Source organism: Parasteatoda tepidariorum, chromosome 9, assembly GCF_043381705.1.
Source record: "Parasteatoda tepidariorum isolate YZ-2023 chromosome 9, CAS_Ptep_4.0, whole genome shotgun sequence".
NCBI lineage: Eukaryota > Metazoa > Arthropoda > Arachnida > Araneae > Theridiidae > Parasteatoda > Parasteatoda tepidariorum.
The window spans coordinates 69,258,681-69,275,813 of NC_092212.1; the positions used below are offsets into that span (position 1 = coordinate 69,258,681).

Below are 17,133 nucleotides of genomic sequence, written 5' to 3' on the forward strand. Positions count from 1 at the left end.
AATAATTTCATGTGTTCTTTTTTGCCATATTCATCTTCGTTTTTTTTACTATAACAATTCGAAACCCCGGAGGAAATTATGAATAACCCTGTGTATAATGGGAGTACAAATAAGTTTCCGCCGTTTTCTATCAAAACCAAGCAGGCAGTTTATTAAGAAAAAATGTTTTAATCAAAGTATTCTTCAATACTAGATACTACTTTTCCCCTCTCTTTCTGGGATTATTTGGATACCACGTCTACCAAGGATATCCACGAATTGACCCATTCCTTGGTTTCTTCTAATGAAATAAATTTCTGATCATACAGACCATGTGCCATCGACCGGAATAGGGGATAATCTGAAGGGGCAAGATCTGGTGAATACGGCTGGTGGAGTATGACTTCCCATTGAAGTATTTCCAAATAGCAAAATTAATTCTCATGCAAAATTGATGTTCAATGTCTCTTGGCTTCAGTTCGGGTGGAACCAAACTTCCTTGTTTTTGGATCATTCCCAACAATTTTAAAGGATTAGAAATTGTTTGCTGAGTCATTTGTAATGTAAGAGCAATTTCTCTTCGAGTTTGGAACGAAACCTTTTCGAATACTTCTTCCAATTCCTTGTCTTCGTACAATTTCAGCCTTCCACTGCGTTCGTTGTCTTCCACGTCAACCTCACCGTTTTTAAACATCTGAAGGCTGCCACGAATAAGTACACAAGTGATGTTGAAATTATGCACACTATTCGGTATATCCTTTATGATTCTTTATTAACACCTTTTACTAGAATTAAAATTATTTATCTAAACTTTAATTAATTTTTTTATTAATTCCAGTTTTTGTAATACTATAAATCCTTTTACTTTTATCAAGTAGAAAACTAAGAAAATAATGCAAATTAACTTGCAATACTAGTTGTTATACCACGAAATATATATCTTAGTTCTTTTTTCAGGGCATTATTTTAAAGTGATGTGAAATAAAATCCTTTTACTCTCATCAAGTAGAAAAATACAAAAATAATGCAAATTAACTTGCAGTACTAGTTGCTATATCACGAAATATATATCCCAGTTCTTTTTCGGGGCATTATTTTTAAGTGAAGTGAAATAAAATCCTTTTACTCTTATCAAGTAGAACAATACAAAAATAATACAAATTAACTTGCAGTACTAGTTGTTATATCACGAAATCTATATCCCAGTTCTTTTTTTAGGGCATTATTTTAAAGTGATGTGAAATAAAATCCCTTTACTCTTATCAAGTAGAAAAATACAAAAATAATGCAAATTAACTTGCAGTACTAGTTGCTATATCACGAAATATATATCCCAGTTTTTTTTTCGGGGCATTATTTTAAAGTGATGTGAAATAAAATCCTTTTACTCTTATCAAGTAGAAAAATACAAAAATAATGTAAATTAACTTGCAGTACTAGTTGTTATATCACGAAATATATATCCCAGTTCTTTTTTCGGGGCATTATTTTAAAGTGATGCGAAATAAAATCCTTTTACTCTTATCAAGTACAAAAATACAAAAATAATGCAAATTAACTTGCAGTACTAGTTGTTATATCACGAAATCTATATCCAAGTTCTTTTTTCAGGGCATTATTTTAAAGTGATGTGAAATAAAATCCTTTTACTCTTATCAAGTAGAAAACTACAAGAATAATGCAAATTAACTTGCAATACTGATTGCTATACCACGAAATATATATCCTAATCCTTTTTAGGGCATTATTTTAAAGTGATTTAAAATAAAATTGAATTATTTAGCATTTTCATTACGTAGTTTCCACATGAACTTTTTGTGTATTCATTAAAAAAATATTTTTCATTGTTTTATTAATCATCTCAATGCTTGAAAAACTTAAATAAAAAGTTCAAGTTTTTACTTACTTTTTTTTGTATTTTATCTTCTGGAAAGCAGTATCGAGGATATTTCTCACAGAAATCGTCAGCATCATAGGATATACACTGAGTTGCAAATTTTTCACAAGTTTTTTGTAAACTGAATCTAAAATTATACATGTCAAAGAAAATGTAATTTATTTTAAACCCGCATTTTAAACTAAATCAAAATCAATTTTTTGAATTGTTTCTTATTTTTCGCACCAAGATAAAAGTTTTATAAGGCTAAGCCTTACAGTCAATATTGATTTAAGTTACTATTAATTTCGATTAGGGCGGAATGGATGAGAAGATGAGTAATAAAATATTTTAAGATGCATTATCATGATCATTGTTAAATAAAAGTACAACCATGCGTTAACTTTTCAAACTACTGACTTACTTTTCATTTTTTGATTCAGTTTTAATAATAAATTCTTAAATATTCTTATTATCCTAACATCTCTTTTTTAATATTTCTTTACAATACGTATTTTATCTCTGTCTGCTTAAAAAACATCTACATGATTATATCAAAAGCGAACAAATACCCTATGTTCTGGCAAGCTCAAAAACTGCTCTAAAATTAACAAAATTTACATTTAATTACATTAAGAGGTATGGTAAAAACTACCAGAATATGATACACTTTACCGTTTTTTTTGCTCCATGACACTATAAAAAATTTGGTCATTTTTCCGAAGACTTTGGTAACGGTTATTTTAAAATTAACACTAAAAACGGTTTTATAACATATGTGATCAAATTTGGTAAATTAGCTTGTAAGTTTCTTATGTTTCTCTAAATGTTAATTAGTTAGAGAACCAGAATTTTCAGTAAACATTTACCATATGAACGGAAAAATTAGCAAATGAATTATTACCACACATTTTGGTTTTATGAGAAAGAATTTTTTTTTCTACCAGAAAAGTCAATATCTTACTGTCTGATTATTTTACCATAATTTTTTCTCTGTGTAAAAAAATTAAAATGAATTAATACTGAATATTTATACAAACAACACAAAAAGAATAAATAAAACTAATGTTTCAGATTGGCGCGTAGAAATATGTCTCTTTAAAAACAATTGAAATATTATTTTTCAAACAGAAATTAATTTGAGAACTAATTTCCGAAGTACAATGAGTTAATAAAGTTAATAAAGTTTCAGTTAAAATTCAGTTAATAAAGTTTTCTAAGTTTTCTAAAATGTTTGCGCTTGATAAAATCTGAGCTTACCTGTTGTTGCTACAGAATGTTATAGCTGGTAAAATTATATGACTAGGACTAAATTCGTCACTCTTAACAGTGGTTGGATAGCTAAAATAAAAGCTGAAAAATTCCATCGCTTGGTAAAGGAATCCTAGTAAGCAGAAAATGACCATCAATATTTTCCATATTTTTTCTTTCCATGTATTTGCTCTGGATATAGCAGCTACGCTTGGTATTAATGAGTTAATAAAAACTTTTTTTGCGCATCTTGAGAAACTAATATTTTGATGGGCATCACTTGTTTGTTTCTGATAAACTATACGATTCTACAAAAAAAATGAGAAAGATTGTTAAATATCATTATTTTTCATTTTAAAAACAAATATACTGTTATTATTATTTATTGTTTATCCTTAGAAAAGCGTTTTTTAAGAATAAATTTAATTCTCACTTAGTGAATGAAATAAATTAAATATTTTATTATTTTCTTTCATATTTATAATTTAAACATTCTTCAGCTTTTTGAATATTTATCTTTCTTCATTTTTTACTAATCATAATTTCTGCGATTTTATTTTACAGCATGCGTTATTAATTATGTAAGACTAATCTTTAGGGTATATGAAGGACCACGGGATGGCCCGGTTGGCAGGGTGCTGAATCAAGCTTGTAAGAATGGGAGTTCGAATGTAGCCAGACGAAGAATCCCTGTGCAGTAAACAATGACTGATGTACGTTAAATTTGTTGGGTCGCATAGTCCTCCACATTCCCATAACAAATTATACCTCTGTGGGTACTGAATTGGAGATTGATCGTTCTCTTTTTCAGGTCGAAACTACGATTTATAGATGAAAGCATGGATGTGCGAATGGACCCGTCCTATAAAATGACCGAAGTAAAAGTTAAACTACGATTTATAGATGAAAGCATGGATGTGCGAATGGATCCGTCCTATAAAACGACTGAAGTAGAAGTTAAACTACGATTTATAGATGAAAGCATGGATGTGCGAATGGATCCGTCCTATAAAACGACCGAAGTAGAAGTTAAACTACGATTTATAGATGAAAGCATGGATGTGCGAATGGATCCGTCCTATAAAACGATCGAAGTAGAAGTTGAATTCTTGGCCATTAATTGAGCCATTGGAAATCAAGTTAAATCGCTCCCTGTCTACCTTAATGGCCGGCAAGGCAGCAAGAACAACAACAAATACAGAGGTATATGGAATGGGGAAACTTGATAAATCTTAATATTTTAACTGAATTACTTTATCAATTTATGCTCAGCACATTGAAGCTTTTTTTTTAAAAAAAATTTATTTTTGTGAGGAGAGACAACATAGTTTTAAAGAGTTATGAATTAAAGAAATGAGTGTTTAACAATTAATTAATTATAATTTTTAACTCAGTGGAGAATTTCCACTTAACAAAAACTTCACAACAGGTTGAATTTTTAAATAAAATGATAAAATTAAATGTTTCATTGATATATTAAGTATGAACTCCACTGTCTAAAAAAATGAACATCGCGTTAATTTTGTAATCACTTCAAATATGAATTTTGTTTCTATAAAATGCAATATTTCAAAAAACGTTAGAATTATTGATTGGATTTTCATTGACTTAACCTCTGAATCTTAATGGTTTGGAAGGATGACCACAAATATGCAAATTAGTAAGTGAAAATGATATTTTAAGTAACGAAGCCAGAGACAAAAATGTACTTCCTTTAAATAAATATGTCTTTTTTTTCGTTGGATTCAGATTTCTCTTTAACTTCAATTCCTTAGCATGCCTATTTTTTTACTTTACAGTTGACTAGAATTTTAAAAATTGAAAGTGGTTATTATTAAACAAATATTTATATTTTTTGTTTCGTATTATATTTTTATTTTTTGTATTTTGTATTTTATATTTATATTTTATTATAGTTCTGAAAATATGTAGAATACAGTAGTCATGAAATTAAGAAAAATTAATTGAATGTTTCGATTAAACTTCATTTTAATACTAAAAAATAATTTTTTTCTATATATACAACATTAAAGTATGTAGTCTTAAGTTTAATTTGCTCAAAGAAAGAAGTTTATATGTGAAAAATTATTCGAGTAATTACAAATTTACAAAAAAATTGGATTTCGGGTAGCCACGCTCATATGAATGTCGGGTGTCACCGCCCAATTTTATTTCGTCGATAAATGTACGGGCTTCTAAGATTATTATTTTATTGCTTCAAATTTAATTGTTATAGGTATTAATATTATAACATATTAATATACATTAATAATAATTTTTGTTATTAAATGACATTTGTTGTTATTAAATGATAGAATTCACTTAAAGTATATAAATATGTAATAAATAAAATAATTATGTGATAAAAATGATAGATGAGGTTTATCTATTGTCAATACATTGGTCATTTTCATTTACTCCTGAAAAAACAGCCAAAAAACATAATTTTTGTAACTGGGCGGGGCTACCCGACGCATTTTGAAAAGAGCTGAAAAACATGTTTTTTTAAATTTCTATTTTTTTAAGTTAAACTATTCTTTTTTTGGTTTATTCTCTTTGCATTATTTAATTATATGGTCAAACAATAGAAACATACAAAAATATTGATTATTACTCAATATTATACAGAAATATAAGCAATACTCCTTAAGTGAGCGGGGCTACCCGACTCTCCCCTATATATATATATATATTTGAAACATATACATGTGATATACATGTGATATACACATTTTGAAAAGAGCTGAAAAACATGTTTTTTTTAATTTCTATTCTTTTAAGTTAAACTATTCTTTTTATGGTTTATTCTTTTTGCATTATTTAATTAGATGATAAAACAATAGAAACATACAATATTAATATACAATATAATAATATAAACTGCTGTTTGTAGAAAATGCAACACCATGAAAGAATCATCAGAATCAAATGAAATTTAATGCAGAAACGACTTGTACTGATACAAATAAATGATGAAATTTTCAAAACAAAAGAAACAAATTAAGCGTCCGAAATCAGTATTTGGTGCAGCCACCACGCGCTGCAATAAGTGCTGCTATACGACGTGGCATGGAGTCAAACAGATGTTGAATATCTGCTTGAGGAAGAGAATTCCATATCGCTTGTATGCGCAACCAAAGTTCGTCTTTGGAAACTGCAGGACGCGGATCACGAGTGAGACGCCGACCAACCATATCCCACACGTGCTCAATAGGCGACATATCCGGCGAATAAGCAGGCCAAGGAAGAAGTTGCATGCGTTGTGCTGAACAGAAGTCTCTAACAGTCCGCGCAACATGTGGGCGTGCATTATCCTGCTGAAAGATAGCTCCAGGGATGCCTTGAAGGAAAGGAACGACTTCGGGCTGTAGCACTTCACGGACGTATCTGTTGCTATTGAGATTACCCTCAATTCGTATCAAATTGGATCGTCCATGATACGAAATCGCACCCCAGACCATAACTCCGGGTGTTCGACCACTATGTCGTTCAATAATACACTCAGGAAGGCAGCGTTGACCGGCATAACGTCTAACACGAACACGGCCATCATGGGTCCACAAATTGAAGCGTGATTCATCTGAAAAGACAACTTGGTGCCAATCAGCTCGCCAGTCTCTGTGCTCAAGAGCCCACTGCCGACGCAGCCGTCGATGATCCGCCGTGAGGGGAATCCTGTATAATGGCACCCTTGCACGCAATCCACGGCGCAGCAGACGACGACGAATTGACGAAGCCGACAATTGTACACCTGTAGCAGTAGACCAATGTGCTGCCAGCTGCCTGGAGGAAGCTGTGCGATCATTCACCGCCATGCGGAGCAGGTGTCGATCATCGCGCTCTGACGTCACCTTCTGTCGTCCAGTGCCTGTTTTTCGAGTTGTTCGGTGCTCGTCGGTCCACTGCTTCCAAACTCGCATCACTGTGGAACTGTTCCGCTGCATACGAGCTGCTATTGCGCGATAGGAAAATCCTCCTTCTCGAAGGCCGATTATCCTCCCTCGTTCAAACTCCGTAAGTTGCTTGAATTTCTTATTCTTCCGTCGTGGAGGCATACTCAGGTCTCACTAAACGTTTGCCACTAACAAATAATCATAGACTATTTTCAACGTCCCGCTACAGCACTTTATTTATACGCTTTCAGCATCAATTCAGAGGGCGCTGCGCGCGCCACGCACGCGCGATGGCTCTGAAACTTTATTAATTTGCATAATATCCTATAATTGACATTTGCTGCGAATTTCATTTGATTCTGATGATTCCTTCATGGTGTTGCATTTTCTACAAACAGCAGTTTATAATAATATATAACATACAATATAATAATATTATACAGAAATATAAGCAATACTCTTTAAGTGGGCGGGGCTACCCGGCTCTCCCCTATATATTTTAATAATTTTAATAATTATATTATGATAGCTATTATAGATATCTGTCAATCAATATTGGAAATAAATTAAATAATTTGATGCTAATGACAATGTTATATAAGTAATTGGTATTTATAATGATATCAGTAAATTGATTGATAGTATTGATTTAGACATTGATCATTTTCTGACATTATCATCAAAATTGTGAGCTATTTTCTTTATTTTTAATCTTTTTTAATTTTATCAGCTTAGATTAGACATGAACTTTGTTTGGGTTTGTGAATTTCAATTTGTTAATTTTAAAATAGAATTATATCAAGTTAATAATGTTATGTTAAAAACTTTAACAGATTATGTTTATGATATCTACTTAAGAACTTCTAGCAGTATGTATTGATTTCAAGGATCTATATTAAAGAAGTACAAAACTATACTTACTTTTTCATTCATGAATGCTTCTGGGGTAATGCTAGTTTTCCCAACCATTTTCAAATATAAATATCGACACTAAAATTGAACATGATTGTTAACCAGGATTTGAATTTAAATAAACTACTAATCAATATTAAAAGAATACTCTTCCCTGTGTACCTTATGCTCTATACCAAGTACTTATTCACCAGACATATTTTCAAAAATTATTTTTAGTGAAGGCTATATATATCCTATGGATATGTTATGAATTACTAAAATATTCTCCGTTTTTTCATTTGATCGCAGTACCGAAGAAACGAAAGAAAAAATGAATGATAAACGAAAATATAAACGTTTTTAATAACTTTTGAATGACTGAACTGATTTATTTTACGTTATTTTTTTCTACTGTTTAAATGCTTTCTTATGAATTTTTTTTAATCCCCATGTGATAGAATTGACATGCAATTATTAATGCAGGGACATTTTTTGAAGGATTTCTTTTTCTATAATTATAGTTTTGAAAGGAACGAGACCGCTGTTGCTACTCTTGCTAGCCTATATTACCTATATGTGACGTAGGTGGAAAATTAAGTCTTAAGGGTTAAGTTAGTTGTTAATTATTTATAAATTTTGAAAAATAATTTATATTTTGAAATTTATCATCATTATGATTAGCAGTTCCGCAAAGCTTATTTTAATACATTCTAAATAAACAATTAATATCTTGATTTATTCTTATCTCTAAAAGAGAAATTTTCAGTCACACTAAAAATTAAGTCATATTATTAAACTAAAATATTTTGATCAGTTTTTCAAAAATGTACACTTTTTTAGTTCTGTTTGGGAGGCTTTTTTTTAGTTGGTAAAAAGTTTGACTTAGCATAGTTGAAAGCAAATTTTGATTTATACCTTATACTGAGAAAAAAATTATGGTCAAAATTACCAGAATGTTGTAAAATTTTCAGACTCTATGCAAACACCAAAAAGATAAGTAATTTATTCAGAAGAGCTTTTGTATTTATGAATTAACCAAACTATATGATTGTTTAATAGACGATAAAGTTTGATAAATATATTAATTTTATCGTAAAGAGTATGGCATAAACCTTTTTTTTTGGTATATTTTACTTTTCGGATTTGCATCGTATTTTTTACCATGTGTGTAGCAATGGGATCTATAATTTTTAAAACTAGAGTTTCTAGTAAACCGTTACTATGTCAAAGAAAAAATTATCACTTGAATATTCTAAATACCATATATTTTGGATTTTATTACCAGAGTCATATTTTTTTAACCAGAAATGTCATTGCCCAAAAGAAGGGTAATTGTACTAGAATTCTTTTCACCGTATGCCTAGTGCGGTATCCGACTTTGCTATACTTCTTTTAAGTCACTAAATCCTGGTCCATTTTAATGTCACTCATTGTAACTCTCCAGCAACGTTAGATGCAGAAACTCTATGCTAGAAGCGATGGTAATGCTAACCAACATTTCTTATTTTATTCTCTAAAACTTGTTTAACTATAAAATCAAATTACTTATAGTAAATTTAATTTATAAATAGTCATGGGTAATTAGTTTAATGCCTTGTGGTATATTAATGAGAAGTTAATTTATTGGCATACTGATGAGAAGTTAATTAGTTAAGCACTAAATGTCTATATTTCAGAGGAATAAAATACGAAGTTTAGTTTAATACTGAAATATTGAAATTTAAAATAAATTAATTCTCCTTTCAGAAAAGAAGAAAATATACAGATACAAATTAATGTCGATTTTTTTTATCATGAACTAAAGTATAATTTAAGTAGAGTTAGTTGTTGATATTTTCATTCCTCAAGACTACGAATCACTAGAAAAATAATATTTCATATTTTACTTACCTTATTTTACTTTTCTTACGCCTCAAATCAGTCAAATAATTATTGCAGTGAATCCTATTAAACATGTCATGTCTTTACAAAATCCTGTTTGCTTTGTGTTTGGAACAGGTAATATTTCGTGATCAATAGTGATAATTCTAATTTTACCTTTTTAGAAAAAATGGCATTTGTAACTTAGTGTAGTGCCTGTCTCCACCAACTGATACTAAGTCTTTTTGTTAAATTGTACATCGATTTTTCGATAATAAATTCAGATTTAATGACATCTTGCGCAATGATATATGCTATTGATTATCTACAATGTGCTCTTTTTATACGATTTATATTCATAATTACTATGATTGAGGGATTTCGTTGTTATAACTATTAAGTATTTTCCTTATTGTAACTGTTAAGTTATTATCTCATTATAAATAAAAATGCATCAGGGTGCCTTTTTTTAATTGGTGACTGCACTTCTGAAATATAATATTAGTACAATTAAAAAAGTGCCTAAAATTATTTATAAGAAATTAATATTTTTGTTTCTAAAAATAACATTTTTAGATAAAAATGAAGGATATTTTTTATATAAATAAATGAATTTATACAAAGAAATTATTTTCATATATTGGTATTGCTTAGAAAATTTTGTTTTCATATTAATTGCAGGCATCCGTTATTTTACATAAAAATATAACTTAAATACTTCAAATCGAGGAAACTTTTTATGTTAATATATGCCATAAATAAACGTATTTATTAAAGGTATGTAAAAATATCCTATTAACTGATAAAATATGGGTTTATTATAATATATATTATTATTCAAATTTTAGGCTCATTATGGTCATTTAACGCAATTTTTTTATTTAAAAAAAATTAAAACACAAATAAAAATGTTCAAATACTTCTATAAATGATGGTGAGGAAAGTGCGACCTGTAATAGCTAATCACAAATGATGTTTTACTTTGTATACCATTAAATAGCTTTGTATTCTGATTTTATAAATAAATGTAATTGGAAAATCTGCTCTGTTAGAAATTTTTCGAAAAAAATGGGTAAACAACAATCTATAGAATGGCTATTTTACCGTATTTAATCAAAACAGTCAAATAACCATAAATGAAATGGTAATCAAACTGTCAAGTTTGAGACAAACTGCTTATTAACTGCTTTCATCTAATACGGTTAAACAACCAGAATTTTATCGCACCAATTAGAACCACCTAACGAAAAGCTACTTATTTCGTTGCAACCGCGTACATATCATAGTTGAGGGGGCTTATCTATCAAGCTCATGACCGGCAGAACTGGAGTTTGAGTCCTAGTGCTGACACCGAAATATTTCCTCCATTCCCTGCAACGCATTAAGAGTTTCCAGTGTCTGGCACTTTTCAATGTCCATTACCTTACAAAAGGCCGAGCTCTTATGTCTAGTTTAATTAGAATTTTTTTTTTACTATTTTGAAAAATGCTAGTTGTAATTGGTTAAAATACCGTATAGCTTTGTATTCATGGTCTTATAACCATACTTTTTGTAAATGGTTTCAAAACCGTAAAGGAAAAAAATGTTCTTTTCCGTATATTTTACGGTTACTCGGATGGACAGACAGCTGCCAGTTATTTTACCATAATTTTAGAATGAAAATTGTAGCAGCGCGAAATTGTCAACATTGGAATAAAATGTTTTGAGTTTTAAACATAACTAATGAGAATATTCAGTTGATTTCTTTTTTAGTTCGAGAAAACTTTCAATAATTAAAAATTTTTCAAACGTATCGAATTCTTTTACATTTAATTAAATACCCCGTTCAAAAATTTAAGTGAAAGGCAAAATTGATTTTGTTTATATATGAAAATAACTTAATTTTATGAGAAACGAATTCAAAATCTCCATAAAACTGTTTATAACAATAATATAAACTATGGAATAAAAGGAAACATTCAGACATATTTATGCAGAGAATCCAATTTTAAACATACAGTTAATGCTTTTGATTACGCTTATAAAAATGAATAGGAAGTAAAATTTTCAAATTAAATCTCAAACTTGGTTAAGGATTTATTTTAAACTATATTATTTCGTTGAAATTTTTATGAATGCATTAATTTCTGACAATATAAAAAGAAATATATTAGAATCATTATCAAAATCACGATATTTCTTTTTTTTTTAAAATGATATATTTCTTTAATTTTAAAAATTATTAAAATGAGTACTATATATTTTTAAAAAAATGCGTTAAAAGTTGTATATAGAATGAACACCTTATGCAATTTTGATCCAATTGATCGGTTTTCACATTTTAAAAGCTAATCTTCATATAGCTAGATTGATTATATAAATGTTGTTTATTCTTTTGGTGCTAATTATAATTAATTTGGAGACAAAGAATAATTTTTGTTTTAAATTATAAGCTGCAATGAGTTTTATTCCATGTAAAGTAAGTGATCTAAAATTTGGTTGAAGCTGATAAACTAGTTTGTGTCTTACACTATAAAATGTTTGGTACATACATGCCGCCATTGTTGGTTTTAGAGTAAACTACAAATCTATACTGTGCATGTAGTCACATTTTTTATTTACTTTTTCACAGTTATTTTCTTACTTATTTGCTTGTTTTGCTTGTTTATTTACTGACAACACATACTCTCATATGCATTATAATTAGTTTAGGATTTCATTGCAATAATATTCCCTTTAAAAAACAAACACTTTTTTAGTAATATATTCGAATGAATTCTTTCACACATTGATTATTTTGCCAATTTTATGATATTTTATCTATGATAACAACAGTTCGGTATTTGAAAATTCATTTTACTTCAGCACCAAAAATGGTGACAATTATACTCCAAAATTTTTTACAGTGTATTTTTAAATTTATATTTAATTCTATCCGGTCAACTTTGTTTGAATAAAAAGAATCATGAATATTTTGAAATCTAAACAAAAATTAAGGAGTGCAATTTTCTTTACAATGAACTGAATTCATTTCGAATTGTTTTTTCCATTTAACAAACAATACTCTTTATTTACGAAATTAAGCTCTATTAATTTTTATTTCATGATTTGATCTATACTTCCTTGAGCCTGGATAGCCTATTTGGCAGAGTGCTGAACTTAAATTCATGAGAACGGGAGTTCGAATTCAGCCGGCCGAAGTCTCTCCGTGTAGTAAATGGTGACTGGTGCACGTAAAATCTATAGGGTCACAAAGTCATCCATGGTCCCAAAAAAAATTTGTATGGCTGCTGGTACTGAAGTGGAGAATGAGAATTCTCTGGTTCATAACAAAATTATGATCTGTGAAAAATGTATGGTTGTGTGAATGGATCATCCCTAACTACGGTTGTGACGAATGGGTATGGCAGAAGTCAAATTCTTGACCATAGAGGGAGCCACTGGAAAACAATAAAAATCGCACCCATTGCCTTAAAGGCTTACGAGAACAACACCATCTATATTTCCTATAAATAAACTAAGTATCACATTTTCAGTTTTACTACATAAAAAAAGCTTAATAACATGCCCTAGTGAGATACATTAAGAAAAGAGAAATTGGTTTTGTGATACAAGATTTAGAATAAATTCATTCCTAAACGCATAACCAAAACCTTTAAGACGCTACTGAGAATTTCTATCATGCGCAAAAGAAAAGAAAAAATATATATTGAGACTAATTTTCCATGCATGAAATAATTCTTTATTGTTACAATCACAATACATTCAGTTATATGGCATGATATAATTCTTTGGTTAACTGATGCATCAAAGTTTCGTGGTTCATAAAAATATTGCTCAACAACACTTAGTTGTAAGATACCTTAAGAAATGATAAATTAATTTTATGATCATTTCGAATACTTCCAGCACTGCTACTAAACTGATTCCTAGCCACATCACCAAGCAAATTGATAATGAACTGAACATTTCTGACATCTATAAAGGAAAATAAAGCTGATGATTATTATCGGAAAATACTTGAGTGAAAATAGTACTTATGGATGCAAGCTAAGATATGTGAAAAGATTTAAATAATTCCTAAATACACACGCAACTTAAATCTGATACATTTCCAAGATATGTAAATTTATATGACCAGAAAATGGTAAAATTAGGCGTGTTTCTGACTCTTGGAAACTCCAGAAAACACTGTAATTTTTACCTAAGCGCTTGTTAAGAAGTTTGGTAAAATTAACTATAAAACATTGTTTTACACTCTGTGTGAAAATTTGATAAATGTGGTAATTTTATTCCGATACCTTAGAACATGGCATAAATCCATTTAGTTGCATTAGCTAACCTTTGAAAAAATGTGTGACATACGAGTGGATGTGAAATTGGATTTACGACCTATTTTCCAATTTATAACGTTTCAGAGTAATTATTTTTTTACCTTATTGAAGCTGCAGAACCCAAATATTTAATAGCATTTACAGCATAACCAAGTACTTCCATTCTTGAATAACAATAAAAATTGTGTTATATAATGTTAAGATTTAATAAAAAAATAAAATTTTAGAAATATTGTTCTATAATTACCAATTACCATTACAATACTTATTATAATAAACATTTTTAAATTTGCATTAAAAATTATGCATGTTAGGGACCAAAAAATAATAATTTATTATTTTAAGCAAAAGAAACAATAGACGTATGTGATGTAAAGAATCATTATTAAAGATTGCAAGATTCAGAAACATCAAAATATGTTTATTTACCAGGGAAAACAAAAAGAAATTAATGAGAAGATTTTAAAATCAATTTTCCTTCTCAACTTGAATTAATATTTTTAAATCTTCTTTCGTTATCCGTTATTGTACGAACTGTGATGACGTTTTAATATTTTTTTCTCTGCTGAAAATAGTTTGAGACCTATTTCGAATTTAATTTTGACAAGTAATTTAAATATATCTATAAAGGTTCTGGGATTATGGAACATTTTGTGGTTGCAAAATATCATACTTCTTTATATGGGTAAATAAGGTCTTTTATCTCAAGCTTTACAAATATAATACACTCTCATAACATTGTACGGCATAGCCTGGTTGGCAGAGCACCGGACTTAAGTTCATGTGAGTGGGAGTTCGAATCCAGCCGACGGAAGATTCTCCGTGCAGTGAAGGGTCATAAAGTCTTACATATTCCCTTAACAAATTATACCTCCGGGCGTAATGAATTCGATATTGATCGTTCTCTGGTTCAGGACAAAATAACGATAAGTGGATTAATAAATGGATACATGATTGTGTCAACCCAATGGACGGGAGTGACGTATGAGTGTGGCAGAATTCAAATTCTTGGCCATAGACGGCGCCACTGGAAAACAAGAACAATCGCATCACTTTCCTTTACAGCCTGCGACAACAATAACACTCAAAACATACTTAAGGAATCATTTATTGAAGTTTTATTTCAGTGAATCATAAGATATATTTCCATTTTATTATATCATAAAACACATGTAAAGTGCATTTTAAATTTCATTAACTGCTATTATAATGCATGCTTTTTCAGAAAAACCCTTAAAAGAGAATGAGGAAAAATTGAATGATGAAAAAAGTGAATATTTTTCATGACATACCTGCAGTTTAGGTTGATATGTGTGCCTTTTTACTTGAAATCTTTCGAATGAGATAGACAAATCAATAGTGTGCAGCCTAATGAATAAAAAATTTACTTATCGATAATAATTACTCAAAGATCTCTTATTACTCGAGAAATTAAAATAAGGCAATTTTTTTAGACTTCGAGCTCAAAAATCGACTTGAGAGCCAGCAGTGAACCATGAAGACAAATATTTCAAAGTGTACATAAATGGAGTTGTGACCATAAAATCAATATATGTGCAAAATACATTTGACGTGATCTTAAAGTGGACGTTAAAGATTCATGACACTGAAATTTGCACCAATTTGAAGATCACTAATTGCCATTCCCAAATTTAAGTATCAAATTGGCTGAAAAAAGAGCTTTATATCTATTGCAGATACAAAATAAAGTAATAGGTCTATGATTACTGATTCAAAGATATGGCTACTTACTATGCATCCCGTATTTAAGTAATTGAATGTAGAAATAGTTATGGAAAGAGGTGAATTGTGTAAAAATTATCATTTAGAACCAATGTGAATTTCTGAAGTAAATTACCCTCCCTTACTTCTTAAAAAGTTGGAAAAAAATTTTTAAACTGAGCTTGTATTAAATTTCTCTGGTACATATATTAGATGCACAAAATCTGCGCTTTATACTAAATATCGATTTATTTTGAGAAATTAACACTATAATAACTTTTTTCATTGAATTTTCAGACATCAGATTGCATATTATTTGAAACAATTGGTTCATGATAAATAAAAAAAACTATCAGAGCTGCAATCCTTCTACAACTTTTGACTATTTTCTATTTTGGTGAAGAAAGGCATTTAGCTGCAAAAATACTTCATAAAAAGGAAAAAAACACTTTTTCTGTATATTTTTAAAGCTCTACACTTCAAGTCTGAGTTATGCTTCCACCTATTTTAGAACTGCTTCTTCGATACGTTATTTATTGAAATATATACTTTTATGGTTCACTGTTGGCACAAGCACACAACGAAAAAAGTATTGTCAAAGCTATCAGAATATGGTAAAAGTAATCAAGCCTCTAGTTCTTAGGAAACACCAAAAAGCTTGGTAATTTTTAGCAAAGTGCTTTGGTAATGAATTGCGATAAAATATGACATCATTACCTTACTGTTTGGTAGTAAATGTGGTAAATTTTGGTAAGTTTAACCAATAACTCCGTAATTTAACAGTGTATAATTTAAAATGAAGCAAATATTTTCACTTTGATAATCTTTTTTTTTTATTTGTAAAATACTTGTTAGTTTTGCTTTTCGTCAGTAAATTGTTTAAATAGGTAAAATGGCACTTAATTCTCATTCTCTGCAGTGATTTGAATACTACCCAGATTGACAAGTACTAGTTTGTTTAGATGTACAGGCAGCTTGTGCGCATACCTGAGCTCTGACCATATTATCATTATGCTAGATAAGTAGCTAAATTTTATAACTTAAAACATTTACATAACTTATATAAATATATAACTTATATATAAGTTATAGTCTTATATTATTTATATTCTTCTCATTATTAAACTTTATAACTTAGGCATTCTAAAACTATACATTTTTTAAACTAAATATATTGATCAAGTTGCAAAATAGCATATAATAATATGTATTTAATAAATAAGGAATTAAACTAAAGAAAACAATGACATAAGTTGAATTCAGTTGGTGATTTACTTACATACAACCTGGCTGCTTCCTTATTAAATAACACTGAAAAGTAAAATTACTGTAAGTATAATATTTA

General features: G+C 29.3%; 1 protein-coding gene and 1 long non-coding RNA gene across 2 annotated transcripts in view; both read right to left on the reverse strand.

Annotated features, from left to right (window-relative positions):
* Positions 1–9,895, reverse strand: part of LOC139426487 (uncharacterized) — a 30,202-nt gene extending 20,307 nt beyond the window's left edge. Inside the window, exons 1-4 of the mRNA XM_071185581.1 lie at positions 9,784–9,895; positions 7,921–7,989; positions 3,116–3,414; positions 1,886–2,003 (exon numbers count right to left, since the gene is read on the reverse strand). Of these exons, the coding sequence (XP_071041682.1) occupies positions 1,886–2,003; positions 3,116–3,414; positions 7,921–7,968 (465 nt within the window). The 5' untranslated portion in view covers positions 7,969–7,989; positions 9,784–9,895. The remainder of the gene's footprint in view (positions 1–1,885; positions 2,004–3,115; positions 3,415–7,920; positions 7,990–9,783) is intronic.
* A 3,556-nt stretch (positions 9,896–13,451) lies between these two features.
* On the reverse strand, positions 13,452–15,434 carry LOC139426464 (uncharacterized). Its single transcript, XR_011637734.1, has 2 exons — positions 15,359–15,434; positions 13,452–13,710 (listed from the first exon to the last, which is right to left on the reverse strand). It is a non-coding gene; the product is annotated as an uncharacterized lncRNA (long non-coding RNA).
* Positions 15,435–17,133: the final 1,699 nt, after the last annotated feature.